Source organism: Callithrix jacchus, chromosome 6 (assembly GCF_049354715.1).
Source record: "Callithrix jacchus isolate 240 chromosome 6, calJac240_pri, whole genome shotgun sequence".
Taxonomy (NCBI): Eukaryota; Metazoa; Chordata; class Mammalia; order Primates; family Cebidae; genus Callithrix; species Callithrix jacchus.
The window spans coordinates 78,564,236-78,580,547 of record NC_133507.1 but is presented as its reverse complement, the minus strand read 5'-3'; the positions used below and the strand labels follow the sequence as shown (position 1 = coordinate 78,580,547).

General features: G+C 37.8%; 2 protein-coding genes across 14 annotated transcripts in view; both read right to left on the bottom strand.

Moving 5' to 3' along the window:
* ARL5A (ARF like GTPase 5A) overlaps positions 1–1,753 on the bottom strand; it is a 30,830-nt gene extending 29,077 nt beyond the window's left edge. For both annotated transcript variants that reach the window (XM_035304903.3, XM_002749451.6), the window contains exon 1: positions 1,437–1,753. Coding sequence is in view for 1 of the 2 variants with exons in the window: in XM_002749451.6 (XP_002749497.1) it covers positions 1,437–1,482 (46 nt within the window). In the remaining variant the exon portion in view is untranslated. The remainder of the gene's footprint in view (positions 1–1,436) is intronic.
* A 3,600-nt stretch (positions 1,754–5,353) lies between these two features.
* The window catches only part of CACNB4 (calcium voltage-gated channel auxiliary subunit beta 4), a 296,835-nt gene continuing 285,876 nt past the window's right edge, over positions 5,354–16,312 (bottom strand). For all 12 annotated transcript variants that reach the window (XM_002749446.8, XM_035304898.3, XM_078327789.1 and 9 more), the window contains 2 exons: positions 15,061–15,246; positions 5,354–11,936 (listed from right to left, as the gene is read on the bottom strand). In XM_002749446.8, the coding sequence (XP_002749492.1) occupies positions 11,676–11,936; positions 15,061–15,246 (447 nt within the window). In that variant the 3' untranslated portion in view covers positions 5,354–11,675. The remainder of the gene's footprint in view (positions 11,937–15,060; positions 15,247–16,312) is intronic.

The window sequence follows — 16,312 nt, the reverse complement described above, 5'->3', positions numbered from 1 at the left end:
TGGAAGTTTTAATATTTGAAATGCAGACATACAGTTTTCAAGATTTGTAGGCTCCACAGATCCCTGGTATTCTAGGTGAGAAATCCTAGATCCAGAGAATTTAAGTGACTGGGTCCCACTCTCTTGCTCCAAACACAAACGGTGAGTCCAGTCAGAGACAGTGTTGATTAAAGCTGATTTTCTCTACTTTATGAAAAATCCTCTTATCAGAAAAATTATCTGATATTGCCCTTTCGGTATCATGTGATCTACACTTTTGTGTGTGTGTGTAAAAGATACACCAGTGATCATAAATTCCAGTTCTGCTTGCTTTCCCTTACCTTCTTACAAGAGCAGCTAGATCATGAAGAAGGAGCTGGTAGGTGTACTACTGTAGGTGTACATAATAGATGCCACCATTCACATGTCTTTATTGAAAAACTGGGATGTGACACCACCACCCGCTTACACAAGAGAAAAACACAAACTAAGTTACTAACAGCAGAATCATGAACCACCCAACTTGAGTTAAAAAGAAACAAAAGTACACCACTATATCTAAATAAGTACCTAGTCTTTGAGTTAAAATTGTATTCTCTTTCACCAGTTTTACAGTCATTTTGTAACAAATTTTAATAAACCTGATGCATTTCATGGCCATGTCTGAGGTTGGCTGAATTTAAGCATCCCTATATAACACACTTTACACTTGGTAACTTGCTAATTATCTATGGTTAACAAATGTTTCATATGGTATGTTTTCGAAACTTTCAGTGAAGCACTTTAACATTTTTAACCCAGCAAAACAAAAACCGTCTAATAACCCACACGAGTAGAAAAATGACCTTAAGCTTAACCTTAAACACAGGTTTAGTAAGTAAGGGAAATGGAGAGAAGTCTATTTAGGAAGCCGAAGAATCTGCCCTCCCCGCAACACACACAAAGAGGAGTGGCAGTGGAGGGCAGGCTCATAAACCGAAGGTATACTACTGGGCAAGTCCAGCGATCCCGTTTTCCGCATTCTGCAACCCTGGATCGCTCAAGTGGTGCGTTTAGGGCCGCAATCTACAGCCTTTCATTCCAGAAGACCCCAGCATTTCCATGTGGTGTCCAAACCCAACTGCTGGGCAAAGAAAGAGCTGAAAGACCAGGCCGTGCCGCTCAGGGACGTCGGAGGTAGGGCAAGAAACCTTTTCCATTCTCAATAGAAATCGGAGCAATGGGTGTATTATGGAAGACTTCTTAGGAAGGTCCCCTAAGACAAAGGGCTGCGAGTCAAGAACGATCCCCAAGCTCGGGATCGAACGGTCCCGGGCCCGCATCCGCGCAGCCTGCACCCCGCGCCCAGCCGGCGCCCGACCTCGGTGCCCACATTCCGGAAGTATTCGGAGACCCCACACAGACGGCCCGGGCAGACCCTGTCCCCAACCCGTACGCCCGCGGACCGAGCTCCTCACCCTGGTGATTGAACAGTCTCCATATTCTGGTGAAGAGAATTCCCATTCTCGGGCAGCGGACCCCCTCCAGACACCTGGGCCGCCTGGCCTCCCCTGGCTCAGGCTGAGCGGGAGGAGAGAGACGCGCTGGAGCCTCCGCCTCTGCTGCTGCTCCCGCGCTGGCCGCGGGCCCGCTTCCAGGGAACCGGAGGGAGGCCGAAGCCCAGGCCGCCCTGCCGCGCGCGAGGCCCCGCCGCTGCCGCCGCGGCACTCGCCTGACTCGCGGACATCGCCGCCGCGTTGTCTGCGACGAGCCTCGCGGGCCACCGTCCTCCCCCAGCTCCTCTCGGGCGGCAGCGGTGGCGACGACCACGCGGGCGGGGGAGGCGAGGGGGCGGGCCTGGCGGGACCTGAGTGCGCAGGCGCGCGGCCAGAGGAGGCGGAGCCTGGGAAAGGGCGCCCGCCCAGTCCTCTCTTATTTGAAAACCAAGACAACTGAAGGCGCGGGACCTTACCCTGAGACGGGGGTTGTGCAGGCTGCAGGTTGGGGCAGATGGCTTCCAACTGCTCGCTGTTGCGTCCCCACCGAGTGTTTATATTTCCCTCGAATCTCCTCCATTGTACCATAATGCAAACATATAATTGCGTACCCGATGTTCATCCCCAACCCTTCACATCCACTACACCAAAAGTTCCACGTCTTGAACCTCTAAGACATGGTGTCCCTAGTGGGTCTTTGGGGGAAAGGCCTGCTGCCCTCTGACACTCAGCGAAGTCAGGGGCCTTACCTAAACTCATTTTTGCACTTCAGGGTTCTTTTCTCTCCAATCTCCCTTCACTCTCAGGTCAGTATTACCCAAAGCAACGATTTCAATCAAGTCATTCCCCTGTTTAAAAACTTTTAGTGGCCACTAAAGCTCCATCCCTTTCTTTTCTCCTTAACCTTAGTAAAAGGGAAAAGAAAGAAAAATTGGGAGAGTTGTAGGAGCCATTTGAACTGCTTTGCACGCCCATCCCCAACAGCTGAATGAAATTAAGCAAAATCAACAGTAAGCTGCACCTTCCCACCTCATTTCTCCTAACTACACACTATCTTATCTCAATGTATAGAAAAGTAATTTTTTTTTACTTCTTTGGGGGCTTTATGGTTAAAAAGCCAAAGTTTAGAGAAGCCATACATTAGGGAAGGAAAATCATAGTAATCCATATTAATTTATGATTATCATGTCTGGATTTGCTTAATACTCTGTAGGCTGTTTAGAAAAACAATATAGTTTGTTTAATATTTCCATTCTTGCATGCTGTAGGTAATGCTTTGGTAGCTCTAAGACTTTTACAGACTTATGAAATGGATGTCACATACATATTAAGTTGTGACATTGGAGCTTCATATTTTACAATCTACCTTAAGGAAATGGTCTCCCAGGTTATTTTCAGAGTAAAGAAAGAAAAAGAAAGAGAGAGAGACAGTTAAAGACCAATTTATCTGTGATTAGAGAGAAGTGCAAAATGTCATTGGAGAGACTTCTGATTCCAGGCATAAGAGAGTAGGATGGTTTGAATATATCCTGCTACTATTAGCAAATAGAAAACTGAAGAAAGTACAGGCAATGACATTTCAGATATTGAAAAACACATCACAGGACTGTGATTCTCTACAACAGAGAAACAAACAAGTGAAGTCTTACCATTTCTTGGACTTCATGCTTAAAAGCAATTCCCAGTCACGTCAGAAGGAAGTGGGAATCCAAATAAGAACCTGGGAACCTCCTAGAACTGAAGACGCAGATTAGCATTCCCAGAGATCAAGGTGGCTAGAATTTGTGAAGCAGAGTAACTGGAAGGAGGGAGCTACACAGAGAAAAGTTCTAGAAACCTGCAAAGGGGCCATTGAGTCTTTGGCTGCATATCAGTTTGTGCTCATGTAGTATGAACTCTCAGGAGGCTGGCCAATCACAATTCCTGAGGAAAAATAAGTACCAGGGAACTGTAATGCAAATGATTTCCAGAGATGACTATGGGTCAGGAGTCATTTGAGTTCCCTTCAGCCAGAGTGAAGAGAACTGAATAGGTAGGACAGGGATGTCCAATCTTTTAGCTTCCTTGGGCCACACTGGAAGAATTGTCTTGGGCCACATATAACATAGGCTAACACTATTGATAGCTGATGAGCTAAAAAACATAAATAAAATCACAAAAATAGAATGTTTTAAGAAAGTTTGCAAATTTATGTTGGGTCACATTCAAGAACATCCTGAGGCCAGGTGCGGTGGCTCACACCTGTAATCCCAGCACTTTGGGAGGCCAAGGCAGGCAGATCGCTTGAGGCCAAGAGTTCAGGACCAGCCTGAGCAACACAATGAAACCCTGTCTATATTAAAATTACAAAAATTAGCCAGGCATGGTGGCACATGCCTGTAATCCCAGCTATTCAGGAGGCTGAGGGAGGAGGATCGCTTGAACCTAGAAGGTGGAGGTTGCACTGAGCTAAGATCGCACCACTGCACTCCAGCCTGGGCGACAGAGGAAGACTCTATCTCAAAAAAGAAAAAAAAAAAAAAGCTGTCCACAGGCTGCAGGTTGGATAAACAACATAGGGCATTCAGTGGACACCCCAGAAGCCTTAGAAAAGGAGCTGAATGGCCTAAGAATAAGCCTTATACAAAACCTAAGTCCTAAAGGAGCTTAAAACCAAACCTTGAAAGGGTGAAACTAATTCACAATTGCCTGCCAAAACAAGTACAACATTCTTTAAAGGAATACAAGATCAAGTCATCAACAATGTAAAATTTACATTGTCCAAAATACAATTAAAAAATCATTGGATATGCCAGGAAACAGGAAAATGTGATCTATAACCAACAGAAAATCACAGAAATACCCAGAAAAATCACAGAAATACCAGGGGACACTAAGTGATTGCCCTAAGCTCATGGCTAGTTATTGCTGGATCTAGGCTTTGAACTCAGACAAGGGTTAGATCCCACTCAAACCACTGTGCTAATCTGCATGTGGTATGAAAATACAAATAAAAAGGTTCTCTCCCTAGTCCATTTTATTATTGGAAGTGCACTGATGACAAGAGAAATAGCTTCAGGCATATGGCTGATGGATGCATTTCAGATTGTCGGCTGAAATACTTTGATAGCTGAGATAGACTTATATAATACCTCTCCAACAACTGACCTACTCTTCATTCAGTCAACATTTATTGTATTTCAGATGCGTCAGATGATTCCGTATGCGTCAGATGATTACCTAGATTAAATGTAACATATGAGTACATATTTTTAAAGAAAAATTCTTTTGAGAGAGAAGTTTCAATGGGCTTTTGTTTCCTCACTTGTATTTGTATCTAATAATCCATGTCCTGCCTGCTTTCCTGGGTGATCAGATGAATTAAATGTGATAATGTTTGTGAAATAACTTGACTCTAATAAATCACTGTATAATCCTAATACAGTGATAATAATCAACACAGTACATATTTCTTTTCTCTCCTATACAGTGCAATGAAAGAAAAGTCAAATTCCAATCAAGTCTTAACATAGACAATTGACTCCCAATACATACAATGGAATTCTTACAGGTACAAGATAGCTTCAGAAACGTCTGATAATTATGACAATCATTTTGGAGTGGGTGACTTGTGAACAATGTAATATTTCATCTAGTATCTTTTCTATATTCAATCCTATTTTCACATGTATTCTCTTTTATATCACACATGTATTTAACTTATAAACTCTTTCCTAATACAGTATTTTGTGATTACTTCATAGCACCTGGCAGAGTATTCAGAAAATAGTCATTTGGTTGAATCTTTCTTTTTAGGATAATTATTTAGGCTTCCTTATTTTCTTAAAAGAGTACCTATTGATTTCCAGTATTTTTTCAATATATTTCTAGAATAATATAAAGGAGAGGTATAACGCTGATTTCAGTGTTTTTTTTTTCATTTATTATATAAAAGAAAAAAAGTGATGCAGTTGTTTTGTACACATTTGAATTCCATAAAACAAATCCATAGAAATTAGGATACGCTATGCATGCACTCTGCATTTTCTTTGTTAAACGTTTTTATTCACAAAAATAACACCACATTTTTTTTAAAGCCGCTAGAGCAGAGGGAGAACAAAGCATGCAGCACTGTACACATTTGCATAGTATATTTTACCCAGCATGCCTTGTAGAATGCTACACATACCTATATCAGAAAAATAAAAGGGGACAGGTTCTTAAAATAAGTAACTAAAATTTAAAGAAAGAAAGAAAATTATTTAACAAAGGCATTTTTGATCCCACTTTGTCAATGGAGATATAGCAATAGCCCGGGATTTCAACAGCCCTCAGGATAGTAGGAAAAATGGTTTTACATCATTTTGCCATATTTCTGATTTAGCATGTTTTATGTTAATACATTTATTTTTATTATCTCCCACCATCCCTTCAAAAACACAGCTAATGGCTTTAACTTATGTGTCAAAGTAGTATTCCATACAAAACAAATGAAAGAATCCCTAATATAATTTTGTTGTTTTGGGGATATCTGTATTGATCATTCTGACTTGAGGCTGTGAAAAATATGAACATTTCAAACATGTCCAAAATTCAGAGGAGCCCTATGAGCTCACCTGCTGTGACTTTCTGTTGTTATTGAAAGAGAAGAAATAAGAAGAGAAAATATAGTATGAGTGTTATCACAAAATAAAATTTAATAAGTTTTGTGGAAGGGAATAAAACAAAAGAAATTACATCCAGAGATTGCAAGGCTATGAAATAAATTCCCAGAAAAGTATCAAGCAGCAAGTTTAAAAGATGGTAGATGAAGTAAATCTGATAAAACTTAGAACTAAATGGACATACTTTTAAAAAAATGACTGCCAAATTTAACAGTGGATTTTGTTATAAGTTTGTGCTATAACAAATGTGCTTCTTTCTCCTCAATCTATTTTCATATTGGCAAAATATATATTTTATAATTTTGTACTGTACAATATATGTTTTGCTACATTATTTTTCTACTGCTAATGCAGATTATAAGTAACAACATAGATTTGTTTTGGCAATAAAATGCTTTCATTTTAATAACGTCCCAGAAAATATTGTAAGGCATATGAAAAATAGTATGCAACAATATAGCGCTAATGATCCCGCATCTTTAATACATCCCTTACGCATACAGAATTCACACTGATTTCAGTTAAAAGTGTGTAAAAGTGGCATGCAAGTAGGACAAGAGTGGCCCCTACATAAATATAGACATTGCCATTTGTTGAGAAATTTAAGTGTTCAAAACATAACCAAGAACACTTCCGAAGTATTGAAAAGCTAGAGGCCTGCCACTACTGGTTCTAAGTTCCCCTTTTCACTCCTTATAATTTTCAAATGAGGAAGTATCAGTGTATTCTCCCAAACCACTCTAAATTCATCAGTAATGTTTTCTACCATCCTTCTGCAAATGGTATATCATGAGAATCAAAAGAAAGTTTCATCTATAACTATGACTCCCCCAAACCAATTGCTACTCACTCTTAATTATACTTTGTTTATGGCAAGTAGAAGTTACAACCCTTAGGATTATCTGATGAGATACTTTCTAGTCTTCTCATAATATCCCTCAATTACATGAAGCATTTAGAATGATCTACAAGTAAAAAGAGATAGTTGCTATCAAAGGATGTATTTCATTTAAGAAAGGCCATTTTAATAAAGGAAAAAACTTTTTAAAAGTAATTTTTGAATGCTGTTGTTCTGGGTATCTATGTAAGCCAATTTTACTATTTTGACTAACTTGACTGCTTAAGTCAAAAAAAAGGTCATCCTTATTGTCTGTCTAACAGCTAATTGACTTGACTGGTTTGATCATGATTATCATTTTGAAGAAGAGGACTGTTCTCTGCCCCACAGACACAGCTTGAGTAAGTAACTTAGTAACAGTTATAGTATTGACAGTATTTAAAGGCATGAGAAAATAATAAAACAGATTTTATTACATAATTTCCTATAAAATTTTCATTCGTATAGTCATTCAAGGATGAGTTTTATATAATTAAAAAAACATGCAACATTGTCATAAAAGACAAAGGCAGAAATATAAAAGGAATAAGGGGTACATAGCATTTATTTGAAACATTGATATGAAGTTTATTCCAATTACATGAGAGTCCAAGATAATGCATATCCTTACCCAGTAAATGGCTAAGTCATGCTCTGGGTCTCTGTAGAAGTGAAGGATCAACAACATGTGAATTTGCAAACCAGCCACTCTTAAACATAAAGTCTCTGGACCTCTACCCTCTTTTAGACTTACAACTAGATATTATAACAAGTTGCACACAAAGGCAATCCCCTTGCAATTTGTGTTCCCTGTGATGACTTATCTGTTAAATTAACCTTGCCTCATGATAAACTGTGAACCAATTCAAGAAAACTTCGCTAACATGGAAGAAATAAAAAGGGTGCCAAGAGCATTTTGGAAACAGTTTAAAATCTAAAGGGAAGGCGTATTTTAACACTCTATGCATTTAGCTTTGCAGCAAGGTTAGCCAGAATAGTAATAAATTTGATCGCTACTTATTGACAAGCGTTTTTCCCTTTAAAGACAGATTGTCTTCTCTAGAGAAGAGGTAGTAAATATATCCATACATAGGGTAATTTCTATAGTGGCATTACATTTTTTAAGCAAATACCAAAATAAAACTGTTTAAGAAAATATATACTAACATGCAAATTAAGGTTGCCAAGAAACATTCTTAATGGACATCCTGGGTCTTAACAACATTTTGTGATATGTTCATTTAAAGAGTTTAAATTTGCAAACCATCTTTTGGCATAATTTCCTTTCCTTACTTCCTTTCACTGCTTCCATTTCCTATTATGAATTTTAAGGCCCCCACACAAAAGACAAGTTCAAGTATGCAGGTATGAAAAGAGGTTAACATTCCAAAAATACATTTTGCAAACAACAACAATAATAATTAAATAGCAAATTATTTAAAGGGAACAAATAATTGTCTCAGGATTTGTTTCACGTTAGTAAAATTCATTTCATTAAAGATTAACTGCAAAGACTTATATAGTCATGAAATTAAGATTCTTATTAGGAAAGATCGTCAGTCTAAATTGTTAACAATTTCAACCTTCTCTCCAATAGAACTGTATAAAGATAAGAGAGAATCATCATTTATAAACAATTCTAAGTGTTGCTTTAAATATTAAACAAGATAATGTTGTTGGTTGTAATATTAGAGTCACATTATACCCTTGAGAGTTAACATCAGGATTGACAAATTGCATTCCCTTTTTTCCAGTACTACATTTCTACACTGTTACATGAGTCAACATTGTTATATGTCTGTAACTGAAATGACAGAATTCTAGTATTGGCTCATGCTGTAAAACAGCCTCAAAACAGTAAAAGACTTGCTTTTCCTGCTTATATTTTTTGTTATCTTTAAATAAAATTAATTAAAAACAAAGTATTTATGAAATATGTATTTTTCAAAGGTGCTTGGTGTGCTTGGCAAAAATAAAACTTTTAGTATATATCTAGATTTTAAGTATTCATTTACACAATAAACTCTTAAATCTTTAAAAAAAATAAGATGTATATCCCTTATTTGAGGAAGATAAACTTATTGCAGAAGGAAGGGGAAAGAATAAGCCAAATTAGAGTAAACATTTAAATGTATCCATCAATAAAATATACATTATACCCTTTCCAAGATTGTTTGCTTTTGAATAAGAATGCAAAGCAAAACAGGTATGGACATCTGATGGTAAATAATAGATTGGTTTTGTGCACAGATATTGAATGAGCCTCTCTTTATCAGCATGACATGGAAGACTAGAAACAAGGCTTTGAGAGGCCTTTAAAAACAAGTGACTTAAAAAAAGTTGAAAGAAGATGGTAATCTTGATGACTAGGAAATATATGTAAATGCTGTTACAGCTACCTGCCATAAAATGTAAATATCTTAAAGTAGTTAAATGACCAAATTGCTAATGCTACTACAGAAAAAGCTGAACAGCTGTCTAGTCTAAATTTATACACCTTGGTGCACTCTTTGCAATTAAATACTTTAATGCGCACAAACAAGAAACCAGCAAAGCATATAGAAAAATGTTTTGGCTAATGTTTTCTTTCTCATGCAAGTATGTGCTGTACATGTAATAAATATATTTTTGTTTGCTGGAAGATGCTCTTCTGTGTTCTAACAAAGTATTCAGTAATGGCAGGTTATATGTTTATTAAAGTGCCTAATGGATATAACTCTTTTAAAATGTCTTAACTGAAAGTTTTATAAGCTTCACTAGATGACAGAAGAATCTCACAAGCCAGTATCACATGTTAACTTTTAAAATTTACTAAGCCCATATTTTTTTAATTGTGTCAAATATCTGAAATGACTTACAGAATTATAGGTATCCTCATTATCAGCTAAACAGGTTCATAATGGGGTACATACAGTGAACAGAAAGGCAGGGGGCATGTGGTGAGGTTGTAATGGGGTTCAAGATATGTATAACTAATCAATAATATGGAACTTATTTCCATGGTCAAGAAGATTACTGAACTGGTGCATGCTTTGAGTGCCTAAATATTGACAAGCTTGGGGGAAACAGAATATAAAATTAATTATCATTATTTTCAAAAATAGGCTTCATGACATGTACTAGCAGAAAAGGACTTTTATGCCTGGATTTATTGGGGTTTTAGAAAATGCATGCATTGTGGACCTTTAGAAACAAGAGTTATTTTTTTCAAAGACATTTGTGTAAAAAGGGTCAATTTCAATAATTTTTTGGATCATAGTGAATCTAAGGCTTCCTTAATAATATAAAACATAGGTCACCAATTCCATAATCATAGCCACTGGAAAACTGTGAAGACTTAATAAGATGAAGAGGAGTGTTCATTAGAAATAAGGTGGCTCAATCTCCAAATTCTTTATAATTTTCTGCATTAAGAATGCTATAATTTTAGTCAACAAATATTTTCTGAATCTATGAGTTTATTTTTTGCTGCAAGCTTTTAAAATCATCATTTGTTTTAACTTTTTTCAATTAGTCACTTTGCAAAAAAAATAAAACACCTCTTGAACATCAAAGTTGAATGTGTCCACGTAAAACAAAAATCCTTGGCATGATTTAAAGAATTTGTTGAAGGGCCAGAACATTCAGATATCCAAAGACAGAGACTGAGAGAAGCAACGGAAAGATACTCAATCGTGTTGGTGGGAAATACTGACCCTGCATTTGTGTTAAGTGGAATAGATGAATTTCCATCTGCAAGTGTTTAGCTTTGCACTTGGGAGGATTGGTACCACATCCTTACTATCTGACTTCAGATTCCTGGATGTATGCAGTTGTGATCAGATTGATTAAAGGGAGAACAACACCCCATTTTATATTTCTTATAACCAGCGATGTTTGGGCTTCTTTTTACTGTTCTCTCTCACTGCTGAAAAAATTTTGAGGTTTTTTTTTGCTTGTTTGATTTTGCCAACTTCAAACAAGCTAACAGTACTGACTAAACAAAAAGCAAAACACTTGGAATACAACAGCTGTGCCAGGAAAGAAATAAAAATATCAAAATCTGAGGAGACTATATAATTTCTGCATTAAGATTTTGAGATTTTTTGGCACTATGAATACATTTGGTAAGTCTGAAAAGTCATTCTGGCAATATTAACATATATTAAAATGTTTATACACTCCAACTTTAAGTGTAAATTTAGCTCCCAGCAAATAAATACCAAAGCTGGATTTGGTTTCTATTGGTATTTTGATTTTCTTATTATTAGGGTTTTTTCCCAAGATTTTTCAATCATTGCAACATGCTCAAGCAGACTTTCTAGTCAATTTACCCAAATTCCAACAGGAATTGGTTTATAAATTGGTTCCAACTGGAACTGGTCATTTGGAATTTCCAGCATGGGAAATTATTTTATATGTGCCTTCTAAGTACCCTAAATTACAAATTGATGTGTCTAAATCTATGAAGAAAACAAAATGTACTGTTATCATGTAAATGTTGCACTTAAAAATATCTATATGATCGGGCATCTAATATCCATCTAGACTCAAGGGCATAATGAAATTTTTTTTTTTTTTTGCCCCTTACTTAGCATCAAGTGACAGCAGCCCATTAGCACAGTAAATACTGTGCCGTGTTAGCCAAGTTAAGATGATTGGTTTATCCTAGCACTGCTATGGCAAATTGTCAACAGATGAATATTTTTTGTTTCATCAGACTCAAAGCCTATGTCGGGAGTCATGGCTGTATCCCCCAGGTGATCCTCGGTTCCTATGGGGTTTGTAAGTGTCCTGGTATGAGTCAGGGTAATCTTCTTCCACAAGAGGGTAATGATCTCGGCTATGCTGGGAACTGGAAGACAAGCGGTTCCTACTCTTCCGAGCCCTTTCATTGTGATAATTTTCATCAGAGGTCATTAGACTTCGTCTTTCAATTGGAGAGTTCTCTGTGGAGTGGTTGCTGTGCCTCATTCGCTGACTCTAAAAATATCAGATAGTTCATTGATTAAATAATGTCAGCTTCATTCATCTAAACATGTAAATGTATGTAAAATAATAGGATCTATACAATAAGATGCTTAATATCTGACTTAATAAGGCATTCTGATGCACCAATGGCCTGCTCAGAATATCTGCTTTTATTTATTTGGGACACAACATAAAAAGATGCCAGAGTGTTGTTGACAGTTTATGAATTTAATTCCACAGTGCTGAATGACTGTGTGACTGTGCTACCTATTGCAAATGCAGAAGTGAAAGCTAACTGTTAAATGGAAACAATATATTTAGGAAGGCCAATAATTCCATTTCTATTGTAAAAATGAAAATTATTTTACTATTGGGAAATAAAGTTCAGAATAGCATTTATTATTTTATTTAAATCTCTTGAATTCATATAATCTTCCTTTTTCTAAAGTAACACCTCACCTTGATATAACTGAATATTCCTTACACCTTTTTTTTGTTTGAGACAAAGTCTCACTCTCTCAACAGGTGCCAGGCTGGAGTGCAGTGGCTCAATCTTGGCTCACTGCAACCTCCGCCTCTCAGGTTCAAGCAATTCTCCTGCCTCAGCCTCCTGAGTAGCTGGGACTACAGGCGCACGCCACCACACCCAGCTAATTTTTGTATTTTTTAGTAGAGACGGGGTTTCATCACATTGGCCAGATGGTCTCGATCTCTTGACCTCATGATCCACCCTCCTTGGCCTCCCAAAGTGCTGGGATTACAGGCGTGAGCCACCACGCCCAGCCTTCTTATACCTTTAAAAAATTTTAATACAATTATTATTTGTGCTGTTCATAAAATAAAGTGTGTGTGGCTGGGTGTGGTGGCTCACACTCACTAATTCCAGCACTTTGGGAGGCTGAGGCAGGTGAATCACAAGGTTAGGAGGGTTTTAATAAACCCCCATGTCTATTAAAAATACAAAAAAAAAAAAAATTAGCTAGGTGTGGTGGTGGGCACCTGTAATCCCAGCTACTCAGGAGGCTGAGGCAGAGAATTGCTTAAACCTGAGAGGCAGAGGTTGCAGTGAGATGAAATCACACTACTGCACTCCAGCCTGGGCAACAGAGTGAGACTCCATCTCAAAAAAAAAAAGTATTTGTTTCTGCATCCTATATAAATATAATAATTATAATAATCTTTCCAAGGGTGTATACAATAATTATAAAGCCAGCTAATTGATACATTTATAAACATTGCTTCCTCAACTAAAATGTCCTACAAAATAATCTTCCAATATAAACTAAATTCCTCAAAAATCATTAATTGAAATTAGTATCTTAAGATACTTATTTGATGGCTCAGAAAATGTTATTACACATTTTTCTTCACTATGAGAAAACATTTATCTAATTGCATCTACCAGTTTAGGTAGGTCACAACAGTTAAGGCACAGGATACCGATGAAACCATGAGCTCAGACACGTCTCATCTAAAGTACATTCAGATTCAGGCAGAAAGAAGTTCATTTGACAGGTCACAGACTGTGCCTTTAACCTCAAGCAGATGTCTAACAATGAAGTGTCAATAGTTACCATGAGAAGAAATAGGCCACAGAATAAAGGGCAACACATTAACAGGGAGAACCACTCTAGGTGGATGTCTTAGCAGTGAGAAGCCAAGAGTGTTGTATTCATTACAAAAGTACAACATTGCATTTCTACCTACGTTACAGAAGCATATCGCTTCATGCATCTATTTCTCATTCTGCAATGTACAATTCAGAGCCGATCCAAACTAGTCAATGGTAATGTACACTCAGATCAGCCTAAGGAAGTGAAACAAGGCATGAAATAGTCCTAATGCATGTTTATGTGCTGTACATTACCATAGTATATTTTTCATGTTCATTTCTAGTTTCAAAACCTATTCATACGTATGGCAGTTTTTCTGCTTACAAAGTCACAGTTTGGTAACAGAGTAATACAGCTATAATAACATTTCAGAGAGTGCCATTTATCTCAGAGTTAACTCCATATGATCGACAATTATGACTATCATTATAACCCATTAAAACAAAACTCATCATGATACAAGAGGACTCAACTGACTACATGTTCCTCAGTTTGCTGCAGGTTTGGCCACATTCCAGCAGCTACCTGATGAATGATAAATAATAATTGATGTAGAAAGACAAGGCTCATCTTGTACCATGAGGCCTCTGGCTCCCTATCTCTACCTCTGCATGGAGCCCCAGAACAGCAGAAGAGAGAACCTCTTGATCCTGTGTTCGTCCTCAGCATCCCTAAAGGACACATGCCACAGCCACTTACAAGAGTGAGTGCCTGCAAAACTCCAGGAAAACTCAGGGATCGGTTACTGTTTCTGAACAGAGCAGCTCTACTTATATCCACATAGTCTTGTACAAGGTAGAGAGCAGGCCTAACAACCTGGGTGGGGCAGGATTAGTTAAGGGCTGTTGAAAGGCCTATCTGTACCCATATATTTTATGAAGTAGAATGTAATCCTTACGAAGTAGCATTAAGAAGTAATGGAGGAGCCAGGAGTGGTGGCTCATGACGGTAATCTCAACACTTTGGAAGGCCAAGGCGGGAAGATTGCTTGAAGCCAGGAGTTTGAGACCATCCTGGGCAACAAAGTAAGACACTGTCTCTACAGATTTTTTTTTTTAATTATCCATGTGCGTAGTGTGTGCCTGTAGTCCCAGCTATTTGGGAGGCTGAGGTAGCAGGATTGCATGAGCTCATGAGTCCAGAAATTTATGGCTGCAGTGAGCTATAATTATACCACTGCATGCCATCCTGGACAACAGAGAGAGACTGTGTCTCTAAAAAAAAAAAGTAATGGGCAGGTGCACTGGACAGGTATTAAGTTTCTCAGCAGAGTTTACATGTAGGTGAGGTTAATTTACCTAAGTAAACTCTATTATAAATTAACAGAGAGCAAAGTTTCTCAGGAAATGGTCACTCTCTGGGTAGCTTTCTCTAGGATAGACCCTAATTTGATAATATTTAAGATTTTTAAATATAATGTGCACTCTTCAGATTAAGGATGACTGAGGTCTCCATCCTAATCAAGTTCCCAAAGAATTTTACACTGAAGATTGTCAAAAGCATGAGCGACAAAGTGACCATACCTGTAACCCAGAAATTGCTGTGGGATATGGTGAGAGTGCTGTGGAGCCCAAATTCCTTCCCAGCAGTGGGGTCATGGGTGTGCTACTGGTTGTATGGGTGGCACGCCAGTATGCCTCCAGGTACTCCCCTAGATGTTCACAGGCGTCCTCAAGCTGATTTTCATCCAATATAACATCAAACATTTCCTGTAGATGACAAGAAAATCCATTTTACTTCCACTTTAGGTTTTAGGCAATGAAACCTGAAATTCCACTTAACATAGACAATAGCATTTTTAATAGCTATTAATACCAAATTTGAGGTGCTATATGGGCAGTTTCTAAAGTTAGGGTCAAGTGAAGAGTTACACAGTTATCCATGAACAAGTGTTGTGGACGTTACTATAAAAATGAGAGTGTTCATTCGGTATTTGGATCTTTCATTATTTAGAAAGAAAAAGATGAGGTAGGTATAAATGCATTATAGGTCAAATAAAATGAAAACCCACGTGTATTCACATCTTTAGCCATATATTCTTATAGAGCTGCACTCTACGTGCTTCAGAATACGAGAGAAGCAAGTTAGTGGCATGGAGATGGGAGTTCTAGACATGTTTTGGGCAATAACCATGTCATTGGAATAAACATTTTTTCTCCTAAGGTAACTATGTTGAAGGGAATACGTTTACTTAGATAATTTTCGGAATGTTGGTGAAAATATTGTTATCTGTCTTATGATGAAACAATAAGGAAAGAAAGTTTAGGATTCATAACAGAAAACCATATGGCAGTGGTTTCTGCTACCACAAGATCATTTCATGAAATGGTTAAAAAAGAACAAGGAGTGTTTAATTGGGGAAAGCAGAGGGTCACAAAAGAAGTATCTGCTGTCCATGTTTTGGACAGGAAGGTCATTGTTCAACATCTGGTCTGCACCTAGGAAGTTGTTCCACCTTCACCCCATTATTGCAGTGTGGCTGGGAATACAGACAGAATATAACCCAGACATATACTCATATTCTCTTTGAAGGGAAAGTCAGAAAACTGGCACCACACAAAGAGAAAAGTCATTTCACAGGTAAGTGTCAGCACATCTCAACTTTGTTTGTTTCTTTTTTTTTGAGACAGAGTTTCCCTCTTGTTGCCTCGGTGGGCATGCAATGGTGCAATCTCGGCTCACCGCAACCTCTGCCTCCCAAGTTCAAGTGATTCTCCTGCTTCAGCCTTCCAAGTAGCTGAGATTACAGGTGACTGCCACCATGCCTGGCTAAGT